Here is an 18611-nt window from a genome sequence, read left to right as displayed (position 1 = left end):
CGCTGTCTGGAGATTCTCAGATGGACTATGGATCTGACCAAGGAACTGGGCCTCCTGGTCAATTTTGAGGAGTCTCAGCTCGTCCCATCCCAGACCATTGTCTACCTGGGTATGGATCTTCAGAGTCGAGCTTTTCGGGCTTTTCCGTCGGCCCCAAGGATCTTCCAAGCCCTAGAATGCATCCAGAGCATGCTGAGAAGGAACCGATGCTCAGTCAGGTAGTGGATGAGTCTAACAGGGACACTTTCATCACTGGCCCTGTTCATCGTGTTAGGGAGACTCCACCTCCCCCCCCTTCAGTATCATCTAGCTGCTCACTGGATAAAGGACATGACGCTAGAGACGGTCTCAGTTCCTGTTTCCGAAGAGAGGAGGTCTTCTCTCGCGTGGTGTAAGAACAGCTTTCTTCTCAAGGAAGTCTACCTTTGGCTGTTCAGAAACCCGACCGCCGTCTCCTCTCGGACGCATCAGACACGGGCTGGGGTGCGACTTTGGACGGACAGGAATGCTCGGGAACATGGAATCAGGAGCAAAGGACACTTCACATCAATTGCAAGGAGTTGTTGGCGGTTCTTCTGGCCTTGATAAACTTCAAGTCCCTCCAGCTTAACAAGGTGGTGGAGGTGGACTCTGACAACACCACAGCCCTGGCTTACATCTTCAAGCAGGGAGGGACTCTTTCGTGGAAGTTGTTCTAGATCGCAAGGGACCTCCTCATCTGGTCAAAAGATCGAAAGCTCACGCTGGTAACGAGGTTCATTCAGGGCGGTATGAATGTCATGGCAGATCACCTCAGCCGGAAGGGTCAGGTTATCCCCACAGAGTGGACCCTTCACAAGAATGTTTGCAGCAGACTTTGGGCCCTGTGGGGTCAGCCAACCATAGATCTGTTCGCTACCTCGATAACCTAGAGACTCCTGTTGTATTGTTCTCCGATTCCAGACCCAGCAGCAGTTCACGTGGATGCTTTTCTGCTGGATTGGTCCCATCTCGACCTGTATGCATTCCCGCCGTTCAAGATTGTCAACAGGGTACTTCAGAAGTTCTCCTCTCGCAAAGGGACACGGCTGACGTTGGTTGGCTCCGCTCTGGCCCGCGAGAGAATGGTTCATAGAGGTACTGCAATGGCTGGTCGACATTCCCAGGACTCTTCCTCTAGGAGTGAACCTTCTACGTCAACCTCACGTAAAGAAGGTACACCCAAACCTCCACGCTCTTCGTCTGACTGCCTTCAGACTTTCGAAAGACTCTCAAGAGCTAGGGGCTTTTCGAAGGAGGCAGCCAGAGCGATTGCCAGAGCAAGGAGAACATCCACTCTCAGAATCTATCAGTCTCAAGGGGAAGTCTTCCGTAGCTGGTACAAGACCAATGCAGTTTCCTCAACCAGTACCACTGTAACCCAGATTGCTGACTTCCTGTTACATCTAAGGAAAGTAAGATCCCTTTCAGCTCCTACTCTCAAGGGTTACAGAAGTATGTTGGCAGCGGTTTTCCGCCACAGAGGCTTGGATCTTTCCACCAACAAAGATCTACAGGACCTCCCTAGGTCTTTTGAGACCTCAAAGGAACGTCGGTTGTCCACTCCAGGCTGGAATCTAGACGTGGTCCTAAGGTTCCTTATGTCATCAAGATTTGAACCTCTCCAATCAGCCTCTTTTTAGGACCTCACATTAAAAACTCTTTTCCTCGTGTACTTGACAACAGCTAAAAGAGTAAGTGAGATCCACGCCTTCAGCAGGATCATTGTTTTCACATCTGAAACGGCTACATGTTCCTTGCAGCTCGGTTTTTGCTAAACGAGCTTCCTTCACGTCCTTGGCCTAAGTCGTTCGAGACCCCAAGCCTGTCCAACTTGGTGGGGAATGAACTGGAGAGAGTACTTTGCCCAGTTAGAGCTCTTAGGTACTATCTAAAAAGGTCTTAACCTTTACGAGGACAATCAGAAGCCTTATGGTGTGCTATCAAGAAACCTTCTTTTCCAAGGTCTAAGAACTCAGTTTCTTACTATTCAGGCTTCTGATTAGGGAAGCACATTCTCATCTGAAGGAAGAAGACCTTGCTTTGCTGAAGGTAAGGACACATGAAGTGGGAGCTGTGGCTACTTCAGTGGCCTTCAAACAGAACCGTTCTCTGCAGAGTGTTATGGATGCAACCTATTGGAGAAGCAAGTCAGTGTTCGCATCATTCTATCTCAAAGATGTCCAGTCTCTTTACGAGTACTGCTACACCCTGGGACCATTCGTAGCAACGAATGCAGTAGTAGGCGAGGGCTCAGCCACTACATTCCCATAATCCCATAACCTTTTAACCTTTCTCTTGAATACTTTTTATGGGTTGTACGGTCGGCTAAGAAGCCTTCCACATCCTTGTTGATTTGGCGGGTGGTCAATTCTTTCTTGAGAAGCGCCGAGGTTAAAGGTTGTGATGAGGTCCTTTAGTATGGGTTGCAGCCCTTGATACTTCAGCACCTTAGAGTTGTTCAGCCTCCTAAGAGGAACGCTGCGCTCAGTAAGGAAGACGAACTTATTTAAGGCATAGTAATGGCTCAAGTCGACTTCCTTACCAGGTACTTATAATTTCATTGTTATTTTGAATAACTGATAATATGAAATACGGGATACTTAGCTTCTTGATATACATGTACACTGGTTTTCACCCACCTCCCTGGGTGTGAATCAGCTACATGATTATCGGGTAAGATTAATATTGAAAAATGTTATTTTCATTAGTAAAATAAATTTTTGAATATACTTACCCGATAATCATGATTTAATTGACCCACCCTTCCTCCCCATAGAACCAGTGGACCGAGGAAAAATTGAGGTGGTGTCAACAAGAAGTACTGCAGTACCTGGCCACAGGTGGCGCTTGTGAGTACACCCCCCTCTTGTATAGCGATCGCTGGCGTATCCCTTCCGTAGAATTCTGTCGGGCAACGGAGTTGACAGCTACATGATTATCGGGTAAGTATATTCAAAAATTTATTTTACTAATGAAAATAACATTTTTCCAACTAGGGTTGTAGCTTAGCTAGTAATAATAAAGATGTTACAGCTGTCAAAAGAGACCAGTTTTTTTTTTTTTTTTCATTGCAACACACTTGTAAGCATGATTATCATAGGCACAAAATAAGAGCTGTAAACTCAGGTACTAGTTCATCATTGTAGTAGTTAAAAGTACAGTACTTGAGGTCAATGCTAAATTAAGGTTTTAAGCATAAGATTCTGGATTTTTTCTTTTATATTCAACAATGTTATGGGATTAATGTTTTTATTTTTATAGTAAAGCCATTGTTTTAAATCTTTTTATAGTGTATAGATATGCAAAATTGCAGTTTTTCAATTGAGTTGCTAAGTATGTAATGAAGATAGCTGATATGCACTTATATCTGCATAGATGGAGAGTATCATAAAGTCTGCAGAAGAGTATCGCAACAAGAGTTTGAATCATGTCCGTCGTCTGTATGATGAGTACCACCCGCTAAAGCAAGACATTAGCCGGATGGCTCAGCAGCAGCTTGGCTAAGATCTGAGTCTTCCAAATTTAAATTCTGAAGATGATCCAGTAACCTCAGAGTAAGTTTACAAATATGCTATTGTTTTTTGGGGAGTGTTTTCTAACACCTTAGCTCAGTTTTTATGTCTACTGCAAAGATTGGGACAAAAATATTTGAAATTATATGCAAGTTACTTTTAAACAATAATACATTTGAGGAAGTACTCACTTATATTTTGAGTATAATTTATTAAGTTTCTTAGTAGGCCTGTGAAGGCTTGTAATAGTGCTTACTGCTTCTAAAATATTTATTTATATTTTAAGATAAAAAGCTTTCAGGTATGGCACACATTCAGCCAGCAAGTATACCTTCTTTCTTTTATGATGCTGATTAAGAAAATTATTTTTTTTTTTTCAGTTTCTTTGAGAAAGCAGGAGTTGAATGGAGCATGGAACACGATGATCTTCGTGGGGGTGGTCTAAATCTTTCCTACCTGGTCGCTCTTGAAGCACCTTTGTCTTTCTTGTCTCCACAAGCACCTCTCTTGGCACCCTTAAGAGCTACACCTCATAAAGCTGAACAAAGACCTCTCCCAGCCCCTCCTGGAGCCCCCAGCACCATCATTTAGTTGAGGCTTTTTCCTCCCTTGGAAATAAGGCAATTATTTTGGTTTGTTCTTACACATACAGTATACAAACCCTTGTCCTTTAATAGTGGTATTTTCAGTGTAGCTGTAACTTTGCTGTTAAAATTCAAGGAGTTGGTAGTTACCGGTGGGTGGCGAGACAGTCCGGCTCTCTCGCCAGCATACTGAATAGCCACTTTGTTTTCAGCTGCTGGATGGTACACACACATTTTTCCTCAATTGGATCTTTTCATCATATGCTTTTTATTTTAAATACATTGGTAGGCAGATTGTCATGTGCAAGGGATATCAAGGAAGAAGTGAGGTTTTGTAGTTTTTTCCTGATAACTGTAACTGGCGACAATTGTCTGTACAACATGCTGATATCCACAATCCTCCACCAGTTAATTACTATTTTCTGTTTGCTGTTTATTCCCTTGCAAGTGGGGCCAGGTGAAGTCCTTGTAACCCTGAGAAAGTTGATTCAATGGACATCGTTGTGCTCCATAGGAGGAGGGAGTTTCTGCTGCCACTGACTATGAGGGGGTGTATTATTTGTTCCTTCCTGAACTGGTTTAAAGATTGTCCTTACATACTGTTTGTTCCGTAACCGAAATACAAACCACGCTATTTACATTGGGTTTACCTTTTAGCGCAGCTGAAATGACGAGCCAATAGTTTTAACGAAGGTTAATTACCCCCGCGCTAGTTAGGGGGGGTTAGGGGAAGGGTAGCTTGCTACCCCTCCCCCCCACACACCGGTGACTTGCTTCACTTCACTTTTGGCTCGGCGGTGAACTCATCGTCCTCGTTGACAGCCTTTAATCTTTTTTCTGCTTTTTCTTTACTACAGCTTGTGTGTTTGTTTGAAGTTGACTACCGTTTATTATTATCTTACTATGCGTACGTGCCCTGGTGTTGCCGGCCGCCCTTGTGGGACCTTTATGTCAGCCTTAGATACGGACCCTCACACCCTTTGCCCTCAGTGTCGGGGCCGACGGTGTGACCAGGAAAACATGTGTAGTGAGTGTAGGGAGTGGTCTGCCTCCCAGTGGGAGAGGTTTGGCCGCCGGCGTAAGAAGAAGTCCAAGAGAGACCGTTCTCCTTCGGGGGTTGCCTTGAAGGAGGAAGGTTCTCGGGACTCTTCTTTCGCCGCTCAAACCTCCTCCGAAGCTCCCCCTCGTCCGGCTCCTAAGGAGAGTCGGCCGAGTGGTAGTGCAGGCCCTAGTTCTGTTTCCCGACCTTGGGTGAGGGGAGAGGGCGTCGCCTCCCATAGCGGGGCGGTTCCCCCTCCTCCTCCGGGGGAGGCCATTGATAACTCCTTGTCTAATGATGATCTCTTATAGATTTGGGCTTCCCTGGGGCTTAAGGGCTTGCCCTCCAGGGTCGCCTTGATTGACCTTGTCTCGTTGGGGGCCGCTGTTAAGCAGTCGCCGGCGGTAGCAGAGGTAGACCCTCTGTCTATCGTCGACGTCGTGGTGGCAGAGGCCTCCGACGTGGCTGGGCAATCCTCTGCAGGTGCAGTTGAGGATGATGGTGCTGACGGCTCTCCTCCCCCTTCCGTACATCCTTCGAAGGGGGAGATGAGTCCTACGGGCTCTTCTGCTGTTCAGCTTCCTTCTAAGGGAAGTGCCTTGACTGAGACTCCCCTTCGGAGGACTGATGGTCCTGATGATCTTCCCCGTGGCCGCCTCCGCCGTAAGGCTCACCGTACGCTGCGTCGCAAGGGCCTCCCTTCCCCTTATAAGGGGGTTAAGAGGCGCCTTTTTGGATCTTCTTCCTCCGAAGGGGACTCTCCTCGTCGTACTCAGCCTACAGCTCCTGCTCCTTTGGACCTCTCTGCAGACCGTTCTCCAACTCCTGCTAGATCTTCACCTTCTGGGGAACTCGTCACCCGACGGACAATGGTCCCTTCGGGGCAAAGGGATTCTTCCCTTCCACGTGCAGTGCTAGCGCACAGGCGCTCTCCTGCTCGTCAGCGCTCTCCTGCTCGTCAGCGCTCTCCTGATCGTCAGCGCTCTCCTGCTCGTCGGCGCTCTCCTGCTCGTCAATGCTCTCCTGCTCGTCAGCGCTCACCTGTTCGCCGGCGCTCTCCTGATGTTCGCCCTCCTCGTCAGCGCTCTCCTGAGGACATCCTACATCCTGTGGTTCCTGAGGAACGCTTAGCGCGCCAGCATTCTTCTGCTCGCCCTTCTGCAGTGTTAGCGCACAGGCGCTCTCCTGCTTGTCAGCGCTCTTTTGAGGATCATCGCCCTGTGGTCTCTGACCATCCTGCAATTCCTGTTGGACTCCCTGCGCGCCATCAGTCTCCTGAGCTCTCTTATCCTGTGTCTAGGCAACAGCGTTCGCGTTCTCCAGCGCGTGTTTCAAAAGCACATGTTCGCCCACGCGCCTACGATCTTCCTGTTCGTGAACGCGCCGCGCCACCTGTTCCTTCACAGGATCTCACGCGTCGCCCTCCTGCTCGCCAGCGTTCACCTGCTCGCCAGCGTTCACCTGCTCCCCAGCGTGCACAGGTGATTTTAGTATCACCTATTCATCAGCGTTCTCCTACGCGTCAATGATCATCTGTTTATCGGCGATCTCCGGACCGCCCGCGTGATTTACAACCTGCGCGCACGCGTTCTCCAACACTTCGTCGACCAGAGGTTCTGAAGGGACATGGTTCGCCATCTACTAGCTCGCCATCGCGCGATCATTCACCTGCGCGTTCTGCTCGCCAACGCGTCACCATGCGACAACGCGCCATCGCCCACCTGCGCGTCAGCGCTTACCAGCTCACCACCGATCGCCTGTTGATCTACATCGCCAGCGATCTTCCTCGCCCACGCGGCAACGCGTTCCCTCGCCATCGCGCCAACGCTTTCGTTCGCCGACTCGGACACTCGCTCGTTCACCTGTACACCCTCGCGCCCACTCGCCTGCGTCCCCGCGCGACCGCTCGCCTGCGCGATCATTCGCCTGCGCGATCGCTCGCCCGCGCGACCGTTCGTCCTCGCGTGACCATCGTTCGCAGCGAATTTCGCAGCCAGTGGTAGCAGCAGGAACGCGTGTTCCTAGACAACGCTCGGGATCGCCTCCATCCAAACGCAGGATGGTAGTGCAGGACAAGGAAGATACTGAAGAGAGGTTGGTGCATCATTCTTCCCCACCTTCTTTTAAGGCAGGTACTGTGGTGTCCACTCCAAAGGATCGCCCGATCCCTTTCCCTCCAGCGAGGATTTCGGACTCTGTGTCCTTGGAGCAACAGACTTGGTTTGGTCCTCTGATGCGGGCGTTAGTGAGGGTTATTAAGCCAGCACTCGCCGATCAGGGCAACAAACCAACGGCTGTCTCTCCTGCGCTGAAGAGAAAGAGAGGAGTGGACTTCGTGGTGACTTTCCCCAGGGCGAAGTTGGTTCCCAAGAGGTCTGTCGCGAAGCCCCCTTCTCCTGCTCGAGTGCTTTCTCCTTCTCCCGTGGATGAGGCCTTTCCGTCCTTGGGTGAGTCCAGTGAAGCGGTAGTCTTCCCCTCGGCACCAAGGGGGGAGACTTCGCTTCGTGGAGGAGAGTCGTCTCGTGAGGAAGGGGCTCCTCGACCCTCTTTCTTGGGATCCTGTATCCCTCCCAGGAGGGAATCCAAGGATTCCAAGACCGTCCCGAAATCATCTTCGAGGATTCGCCAGGAACCCGCGGCTCCCCGGGGGAACGTCCACGCTTCACCCAGGAAGAGATCCCTGGGACAGGAGACTTAGCTGCCAGCTCGCAAGGAGGAGATCAGCAGGAATCCGAACATGCCTTCTGGCAGGTCCTAAGCCTGATAAGGCAACTTAACGGGCTTATGGACCCCGTGATCGCCCCCCGTGAAGGCAAAGACACTATCTTAGATGTAGTTTTTGACGTTCGGAAGGCCCCTAAATCCAGTGCGGCTCTGCCCTAGTCTCGGGGTCTGAAGAGTGCCAGAGCTAGGGTCAACGCTCAGCTCGCGATTCTTGCCTCCTCCAGTCGTTCCTCTGCCGGGTACAAACTCATCCCTCCTCCTCGTCTTCAGCAGAGGAGGTATTTCGAGATCCTGGGTGAGTCCAGCCTCGCTCTTCCTCTCCATCACTCTGTGGAGGAGCTGGCGAAGGGAGTTCCCCTTGAGAAGCTCTCTGCCCGGCAGATGTCGTTCTCGGCGGCAGAGATCCTTAGCCACGAAAAGGTCGCTAAGTGTGCCATGCAGGCCACTTCGTGGCTGGACTTTTGGCTAGGAACTCTGGGCATCCTATTGCGCTCGGAGGACTTATCCAAGGAGACCAATAGTAAGGCCCTAGAGACCTTCTTACTCTCGGGCACCCGCTCCATCGAATTTTTGGCGCACCAGGTTACCACCCTATGAGCCAACTCAGTGTTGAAGCGTCGCGATGCTGTGTCCGAGAGATTCCATCCGAAGGTTCCCGCCGTGGATGTGTGTAGGCTCCGACATGCTTCCCTTCTGGGGGAGAACCTGTTTGAGCCTCAAGACATGGAGCGAACGGCTGAGAGGTGGAGGAAATCCAGCACGGACTCCCTCCTCCATAGGGCCCTTACAGCTCGGCCCTATAAGCCTCCAGCTCCGCCGCAACAGCAGCAGCAGACTCGTAAGGCTCCAAAGCAGGCACCGGCAGTTAAGAAGGTGGTGTCTAAGCCCCAGCCCTTTCCAGCCAAGGTCAAGAGGGGCGGTAAGTCCTCCAGGGGAGGCAAGACTCCTAGGGGTGGCGGCCGCGGCTGCAAGCCCTAGGGGTGGCAGTCCCCCTGCGTGTCCACCTGTGAGGGGATGCCTTCAGCGTTGCGTCCACAGGTGGCAGCAACACGGGGCCGATGCTTGGACGGTCTCAGTGATCAGCCAAGGCTATCGCATCCTGTTCACAACATCTCAACCTCCCCTGACAGCGAATTCAGTGTCGTTGAGCTCCTATGCCACGGGATCGGCAAAGGGGCTGGCCCTTCGGGCCGAAGTCGAGACCATGCTCGAGAAGGGTGCTCTCCAGGAGGTCTTCGACGGCTCCCCAGGCTTCTTCAGTCGACTTTTTCTTGTAGAGAAGGCGTCTGGAGGCTGGAGACCTGTCATCGACCTCTAAGCTCTGAAAGGGTTTTGTCAAGCAAACCCGGTTCAGCATGGAGACAGCAGACACGGTCAGACTTGCGATGAGACCACAAGACTTTATGTGCACACTGGATCTATAGGAAGCGTACTTCCAGATCCCAATCCATCCGTCTTCCAGGAAGTACCTGAGATTCTGCCTAGACGACAAGATATACCAGTTCAAGGTGCTGTGTTTTGGTCTCTCCACAGCTCCTCAGGTGTTCACCAGAGTGTTCACCCTGATTTCATCTTGGGCGCACAGGAACGGCATTCGTCTCCTTCGTTATCTGGACGATTGGCTGATCCTAGCAGACTCGGAGTCGACCCTTCTTCGGCACCGAAACAGGCTTCTGGATCTTTGCCAGGATCTGGGGATCGTGGTAAACCTCGAGAAGTCCTCTCTGCCGCCGTCCCAACGACTGGTTTATCTAGGCATGCTAATAGACACCAATCTCCACAAAGCCTTTCCATCAGACGACCGAATAGCAAGGCTGAGGAGGGTGGCGGAACCCTTCCTCAGGCGAGAACTCCCCGCCCAGTCATGGTTGCGTCTCTTAGGTCACCTATCCTCCCTGGCTCGTCTGGTTCCAAACAGCCGCCTCAGGATGAGATCCCTTCAATGGCGGCTCAAGTCCCGGTGGAATCAAGGATCCGATTCTCCGGACATTCTGATCCCAATGGGGTCTCTGGAACAGACGGACTTGCGATGGTGGCTGGTCGACGAGAACCTGTGGAAGGGAGTGAGTCTTCTCGTCCTCCCCCCGGAATTGACTCTGTTTTCGGACGCGTCAAAAGAAGGGTGGGGGGCGCACGTTCTGAACCAGAGGGCCTCAGGCCTTTGGTCAGAATCAGAAAAGTGCCTACACATCAACCTGCTAGAATTGAAGGCTGTCTTTCTGGCTCTTCAGCAGTTCCAACGGTCCCTGGCGGGTCACTCCGTGGTGGTGATGAGCGACAACACCACGGTAGTGGCTTATATCAACAAGCAGGGAGGCACTTTTTCGCAGCAGCTATCCCATCTTGCAGTAGAGACTCTGAGGTGGACTGAAATCCACTCGATAACACTATCAGCTCGCTTCATTCCTGGCAAGAGGAATGTGCTCGCCGACAGTCTGAGCAGGGCCTCGCAGATAGTGAGTACCGAGTGGTCTTTGGATCCTCAGATAGCCAGCAAAGTCCTGACTTTGTGGGGTTCCCCGACTGTGGACCTGTTCGCGACAGCTTTGAACTTGAAGCTGCCCCTGTACTGCTCCCCAGTCCCGGACCCCAAGGCACTCTGGCAAGATGCTTTCCAGCAACGGTGGGACAACATCGACGTGTACGCCTTCCCACCGTTCTGTCTGATGAGAAGGGTGCTCAACAGGACCAGACTATCGGTCAACTTTTCAATGACTGGTAGCTCCGCTATGGCATCACGCGGAATGGTTTCCGGACCTTCAGGAGCTCCTGACGGAGCTCCCGAGGGGGCTTCCTCCACGACACGAGCTTCTCAGACAACCCCACTCCGGCGTCCCTCACAGGGCCGTAGCCTCGCTTTGGCTTCACGCCTGGAGACTATCCAGCGTCTCCTCGCGGAGAAAGGCTTTTCGCAACAGGTTGCGGAGAGAATGTCTCGGCACCTGCGAAGGTCCTCTGAGGGAGTCTACCAAGCAAAGTGGAGAGTCTTTTGTGGTTGGTGTCGTGGAAGGGGTATCTCTCCACTCGATGCCACTATTCTAGCAATAGCGGACTTCCTCGTGTATCTGCGGGAAGAAATGCGCCTTTCTGTCTCGGCAGTGAAAGGCTTTCGCTCAGCCTTAAGCTTGGCCTTCAGACTGAAGGGCGTGGATATTTCTTCATCGCTAGAACTCTCTTTACTCATACGTAGCTATGAGCTTACCTGCCCCCAGTCAGAAGTGAGACCTCCTTGGAACGTGGTTCGAGTCCTCAGGTCTCTTAAGAGACCTCCCTTCGAACCATTACGCCAGGCCTCCGATCGCCACCTGTCTTGGAAGACGGCTTTCCTACTCGCTTTGGCTTTGGCCAAGCGGGTTAGTAAACTTCATGGTCTCTCGTACGACATCGCCCATTCAAGGGGATAGGGGGAGGTAACGTTCAGGTTCGTCCCTGAGTTTGTTGCTAAGACTCAGAATCCTGGAGTGCCGGATCCTCGCTTCGACTCTTTCAGGATCGCGAGTCTCCGTTCCGTAACAAGCGACCCAGACCAGCTGCTACTATGTCCAGTAAGGTGTCTGAGGCACTACTTGAAGAGAACGGCTGCAGTCCGTCCTCAAGTGCGAGCTTTGTTTGTGAGCACAGGCAGGACTAAGAGGAGGGTCACCAGGAACACCATCTCAGCTTGGATTCGAAGGGTTATCCACCATGCCTTGAATCCGGACCCTCCTCCGTCACGTCGCTCTCGGGCACACGATGTCAGGGGTATTGCTACATCCCTGACCTTCAAGAGAAACTTCTCTGTGACGCAGGTACTTCAAGCTGGGGTCTGGAAGCGTCAGACGACCTTCACAGCCCATTACCTGCAAGACGTGACCCACAGGAGCCTCGATACGTTTTCTATCGGCCCTGTGGTGGCTGCACAACAGCTGGTCTAACCTCAGGCTCCTTTTTGGACAAGTAGCAGTAGGTTGAGGCCGTTGTTACCCGGTCTTAGTCTGCGTGAATGAAAGAGTATGTCTGACCCTTACTTCTTTCTTCATTCTCCCCTCTCTTGGGGAAGCAGCATCCTGGTCCTCGCATAGCTGACCTCGACCTCTGCAGGTAACCCATGCTTCTTTGTGCTCCTAGTATTAAGCTTAATACTGTTGCGTCTCCCATACCCTGACGAGGTGGTATTGGGAACGTCCTATCCTAGAATTCCTATCTGAAGGTCTCAAGGTCAACTTCATAGGACAAGTCACACTCTCCTCCACACACTGCTTATGTAGGCCACTCGTTCCTAGCGATGCTAGGAACTTGTGAGGTACAGGGGCTCCCTTTCTCTAGTGCTGCTCACTGAGGGATCGAGCCCCCGGGCAAGCCGAAGTCAGTAAGGCTGGGGACTTTCCACCCTTCCTAAGGGGTAAGTCACCCAATGTAAATAGCGTGGTTTGTATTTCGGTTACGGAACAAATGACAAATTCGAAGATAATTTGTATTTTTCCTAACCATACAAACCTTAGCTATTTACACATATGTGCCCGCCATCCCTGACCCCCAAGTCAAGTCCTACCTCTAAGTGAAGTGAAGCAAGTCACCGGTGTGTGTGGGGGGGGGGGGTAGCAAGCTACCCTTCCCCTACCCCCCGCTAACTAGCGCGGGGGTAATTAACCCTCGTTAAAACTATCAGCTGCGCTAAAAGGTAAACCCAATTTAAATACCGTATATACTCGTGTAATGTTCGACTTCGTGTAATGTTCGACCCCCCTATTTTGCCTTCAAAATCATGAATCCATCATATACCTCATGTAATGTTCGAGTCTTGATTTTGGCAGTAGGCTAGATGTCTATTATCTCCAGCATACCATAATTACCAACAAAGTAAGGTTTATGCCTAAGTGCGACAAACAAATGTATAAAACAAATCGGAACAACACCTAAATACTAACATCTGTTTACAATAATAATTGAGTATTCAGCGTACATTTTATAGCGAACACTTTAGTAGACGATTATCATCACCGCCTAATAGCTTTCAAAAACAAGCAAACACTTCAAGTAGCAAACAAAATTAGTTCATCGTTTTGAGTAACAAATTACCATTACCGGTAATTGCAGGTAATTACGGTGATTATAATTACCCGTTATGCTAATAATTTTTTTTCCTCACAATATATATGAATAAGAATTTACTCATAACCCATCAAGATGTCTACCAAGAAATATAAAAAATTTACTGCAAAATTCAAGCTTCAAATTATTGCAGCCGCTGTCCGCTGAAACGACAAATAACGTTCAAGCCATAAAAATTTTTGGAGTTACCGAAACTAGCGTTCGAACTTGGAGAAAAAAAAATGTGGATTCAATTAAGAAAAATTTTTGCGGTTTATTATTAATATCAAATAATATACAATACCAAGTAAAATAAAATGAGCCTTATTTTTTCATTAACCATATCACGTTATAACGTATGCAACCCGACAGTTTGCTAGCTTCATACCTGCTGCGTTATGGTAAAGTCATTACTCTTAGCAAAAAAAAAAAACTATTTATGATTGTTTAGGAAATAAAATCCATGCTAATAATATGTCTGGTGTTAAATGAACATGGTTAGTACTGTATATATAGTCCTAGCCTATGTTTACCTACCAGTAGGTAACCTTATATACGTGTAAGCATAGCCTACGATTACCTACCGGTAGGTAGCATAGCCTAGGGTAATTTTCGCGTAGGCCTAGGTTACGTTTACCTACCGGTAGGCCAGAAATTTTTACTTTTTCAAATATATATCTCGTGTAATGTTCGACCCTTACTTTTTTAACTGAAAAATAGGCCTTCAAAAATCGAACATTACACGAGTATATACGGTAGCTAAGGTTTGTATGGTTAGGAAAAATACAAATTATCTTCGAATTTGTCATTTTGGAGCCTATTACCTTCTACACACACACACACACACACACACACACACACACACACACACCTGAGATCCTCGCGCACAATCCTTCCCATGAACATAATCGAGAACTTCACGTGCACGAGAGCCATCACAAACATGGTCTTCAACAGGATTTAGGGCTTACATTCTTCAACTCTTGTCCAACCAAGTGACGGCATAACCGCTGACCGATTTCTCTGCTTGCATGTGGGAGGGACAGTATGTACCAGGAATGTCAGTATCTGCTGTGTCCAGCCAAGGGATGAAAGCACCCTTGACCAATTGCTCTCTTACATGGGAATAAAGGTAGGTAACCAGAACAATTTTCTCGGGTGAATGACTATACAGTAGTACATTCTTTACTTGTTTGTGAGGCAAGCGGTTACGTATCGCAATGTCCTTTTCCCTGAGAATATGTTTTCTCCCAAGACTTTAGGGTCCAAGAATATTGGTCTTCCACTCCATTTCACCTTTCTTCATACATGATACCAGTGAAATAAACTCTATGATCGATTTAGTAGCCTGCAGAAGTTAACACCTGCTTGCATACTACCTATGAACAATGAGTTTTCATCTTGCTTTTCCCTGTCGTGTTTCATCTTCAAGAGAATGTTACAACGGTATTCACTCCGGGCAAGTCATGTCTCATTGTGGTTTTTCTTCGTGATCACCATTATCCACGGGATCGGCTGTGTGCCGCGGTTGAGAACCTTGCTATCGCTGCTTGTGATTGGAAGTAATGCTATCACTGGCCGCAATCAGGAATCATGCTCAAAAAAACTTCCAAGAACACCCTATCCTTCAGACTTCAAGAAAAGATCAGAACGTACTGTATCCGCCTTAGGCTAATGATTCGTAAGAACTAGCTCAAGCTCGCGCTCACGAATTCAGAGGGATTAGTTCTATACTAGCCTTCTAGAAGAACCTGTCAGTTAGTCAAGTATTGAAGGCTGGACTATGGAAACTCCAAACAACCTATTTGACCCATCTCCTTCGAGAGTATACCCACAAGTCCTTGAATACATTCTCACTGGGACCTGTGGTAACTACTCAGCAGGTTGTGTAGCGAGTCTAGCTCCTTCAGAAGACAAGAAGTATCTCATCTAAGATAGTGTTTGCAACGTAATTTTAGGATGAGAGGTAAGAAGGTCTGTTTCTTTTTTCTCTGTTCTTACCCCTCTTGGGATATAGCGGCCATATGGTTATTCGCTAGATCCAGCTTTGATGCAGGTAAGCTTCCGTACCAAGCAGATTTTAAGTATGAGTAGATATAGAAGCATCTCCTCCATACGATGGGGAGGATGGACCCGAATATGGACAAAATCATAACATATTTGACCATTCTTTTTCCCATTTAGGATAGAGGTTCTTCAGTGACCGTCTGTCGTCCGAGAAAAACCTGGTCTATCACCTTAGAATCTTTTCTCAGGTGTTGAGAGGTGGTCAGGAATCAACACTTTCAAGCCTCCTCAGGTCAAAGTGTTAGGACATCCCAGATTTTAAACCAGCCAGCGTAGTTAGGAAACTTCCTACCTTAGAATAAGTTTTCTACTAAAGGATGAGGCTTTATACTGTATACGTGTAGGAACAAATTGGAATTTTTTTAATTATCTTGTATTTTTCAATATTAATCTTACCCGATAATCATGTAGCTGTCAACTCCGTTGCCCGACAGAATTCTACGGAAGGGATACGCGAGCGATCGCTATACAAGAGGGGGGTGTACTCACAAGCGCCACCTGTGGCCAGGTACTGCAGTACTTCTTGTTGACACCACCTCAATTTTTCCTCTGTCGTGCTTCCGGCAAGACGTTCATGGATACGCTTATAATTTTGGAGTCTTATTCACGGTTTTTGGTGAAGTATTGCTCTAAGATTTCAGCTTTCGCTATTCAGGAAGTTTTATTATTAGCTTAGCTAGCTTTTGGAATTAATTTGATTAATTATGGTGACGAAGAGAGTATGAACTCTCTTTCACCTTTAAATGGCCGACCCTTCCCTTAGACGGAAGTGTTGGTGTCTAAGAGAGTATAGACTCTCTTTCTTAATTTTGCTTAACAAAAGTTATAGATTTATTTTATATCTCTCCGCCTTTTATAGGCCTCTTCGATTAACTTCCTTTTATTATAAACTTATTAAAATTAATTTTTATATTTGTTTATATTCGACCTTTCCTAATAGTAGGCGGTCTTTTCTTGGTACCGAAGTTAATTAACATTGAGCCCGTCATTTCGGTTTTACCTGTTAACATATTATGCTATTTTAATGTTTTTGAAAGAATTTCTTTGATAGTCTCGTACTGTTTTCAAAGTTGAACTAACGTTTTGTTTTGTCTCTGCAGTTGTTGACGTTCAGAACGTTCAACTTGCGCTCTATCGTTACGATAGAGAGAGAATTTTCACGGTGTCACGTTGCAGTAAGAGTAACCGTTTCTAGCGTTTTGTTCATTCTTTCTTAGCTTAATGGTTTTAATTCTAATAAAGGAACTTTTTATTTGGGAAATATTTCAGTTTTTTTCCTTTAACAATAATATGTTTTAACGATATATATGATTGGGCTCTTCTCTCAGGTTCTAAGTCAAGAGAGAGAGAGAGAGAGAGAGATAGAGACGGAGGGAGAAAGAGGAGGATAAACGTTTCGTTCAAGCGAGTAACGTTGTTATCGTTTTTGCTCTTCTCCCTAGTCTCTTTAGGGGAAGAAGGTAAACGTTTCTAGAGTTTTTTTCTTGTTCTCAAGCTTTATGCGGTGAGAGATTTTAAACGTAGTTTATTTGATCTAGTGTTTAGTCTCTTTCCAGCCACTGAATTATTTATCTTTCATTAGATTTTTCTGTTACATTGTAATTCTGTTTTCGCAATTACTAACTTTTAAGGAAGGATAGAATTGCGTGTTTCAGGTACAAACCACTTAAAGTTTCGAGTTCAGTGAAATAAGTGCAAACAGAAAATCAAAAGTGATAAGTGATTAGCGCAAAGTGTGTCAGTGTTGTGCGTGAGGGTACTTCTGTGCGTGCCAGTCGTCCTCCCAGTCCGGGACCTCTTGCAAGCTCCCAAGCCCAGGGGAGAAGCAATGTCGAAGGGCAAAAGGGTTCGGCAGGCCTTGATCGGCGCACAGAAGTATCCTCGGTGGTTGCGGGCGTGTCTTACAGAGACCGTCACTCCCACCCGCAGACGATTGAGCCCTTATTTTGCTCGTCTGCAGAAGAAATTTCGGGGAGAAAACGCTGGACTCAGGTCTCAAGACCTCTTAAACGTAAAGTCCAGTCCTCTAGAGTTCAACAACCCGGATGCAGTCATTGGGTTAGCTCTGACTCTCCGCAGTCATCAGGTGACTGCACACCTCCTAAGAGAGGTAAGGCGATGCCCCAACAGACCTCATCTTCTGTTAAGGCTTTGCCTCAACAGACCTTATCGTCTGTTGATCCCAAGATGACTTTGCTGCAGTCCATGCAGTCGCAGCTTGCGGTCTTAATGCGTGAGTTTCAGGCTGAGAAGGTTACACCTCCTCCTGCGAGCGCTCCGCCTCACCGCAGTCCAGTCTGCCAGGCGTACGAAGTTGAGGTTCCTTAAGCTACCTTACCGCGTTCGGAGTTGCCAGTTACCAGCGTTGTGCAGCAACCTCAACCTTCCTTAAGGCAACCTCAACAATGGGAGCAGGAGTCTTATGCCTTGAGGCAAGATTTTCTTGCAGTTAGACCATCTTCGAGGCAACAACCTCTTGAGGTACGACAACCTCTACCATCCTTGAGGCAGCCACCTCAGCTCTCGCAGCTGCTACCTCAACTTTCCTCAAGGCGAGAGCCTCAACTCTTGAGGCTAGCTCCTCAGGAACCTCAACTCGTGAGACAGGAACTGCGTTCTGCGCAGCCGCTACCTCAACTCTCGCAGCTCACACCTCAAGAACCTCAACTCGTGAGTCAAGAGCCTCTCTCTGCGCAGCCACCTCAACCCTTGAGGCAAGCGCAACTCTTAAGGCAGGAACCTCATGCTATGAGTCAGCCACCTCAACGCATGCATCTGCCACTTTCTCCTCAAACTTGAGCCTCTTCCCAGTCAACTTTGAAATAACAAATGACAATAATAACACCTCATTACTTTCATAACTTGCATTTGTAATCATATACATGTATGCCTACACAAACATTATGATAATGGAGGTTATTCTTATTACTTATAAAAAAAAAAAAAAAAAAAAAAAAAAAAAATATATATATATGTATTCCTTGCAATATATTTTTAACAAAATCGCAATTATGGCAAAAATACCTTCAAAACAGAAATGAATCATGAGTTATGAATGTAATGTAAATATTATGTTGATATTAAAACCCCATGCAAGCATGCATGAAGTTATGCAGTGTTGCCAACAGGGCGAGTTTCCCTTTCCTGAGGTGAAGTAGATTATAGTACGTATATTTAGTGCAGCTTAATTCTACGATTATCATGCCGGCTATCAAATTCATCAACAAAACAGTCTAATCAATTCCCTCGGCACGTGCACTTTCAATGGACAGTAATGCGATATTACTCAATCTAGCACTGGTCATGGAATTTCTGAGAAATGTTACACGCCATGCAACATGCTCTGCTTACCTTACAGCATGCTCTACATACAGCATGCTCTGCATACAGCATGCTCTGCATACAGCATGCTCTGCATACCTTACCGCATGCTTCTCAGTCACACATCTTTGGTTGTTGCCAACTCACTAGACTGTCAAGCAGTTTCATAACGTTGCCTTCTAGTCTGCTGCTTTTGCACCAGTGAAACCCTCACTGAGAGAACTTAGCTTTTCTCGGATATGGTCCCTGTAGATGAGAAAGTGCTGTTCTCCC

General features: G+C 47.9%; 1 protein-coding gene across 1 annotated transcript in view; it reads left to right on the top strand.

The window, feature by feature from the left end:
* The window catches only part of LOC137655173 (zinc finger C4H2 domain-containing protein), a 54205-nt gene that overhangs the window by 30207 nt on the left and 5387 nt on the right, over positions 1 to 18611 (top strand). Inside the window, 2 exon segments of the mRNA XM_068389056.1 lie at positions 3397 to 3575; positions 3914 to 4123. Of these exon segments, the coding sequence (XP_068245157.1) occupies positions 3397 to 3575; positions 3914 to 4123 (389 nt within the window).

Source organism: Palaemon carinicauda, chromosome 16 (assembly GCF_036898095.1).
Source record: "Palaemon carinicauda isolate YSFRI2023 chromosome 16, ASM3689809v2, whole genome shotgun sequence".
Taxonomy (NCBI): Eukaryota; Metazoa; Arthropoda; class Malacostraca; order Decapoda; family Palaemonidae; genus Palaemon; species Palaemon carinicauda.
This window is presented reverse-complemented; position numbering and strand designations above follow the sequence as displayed.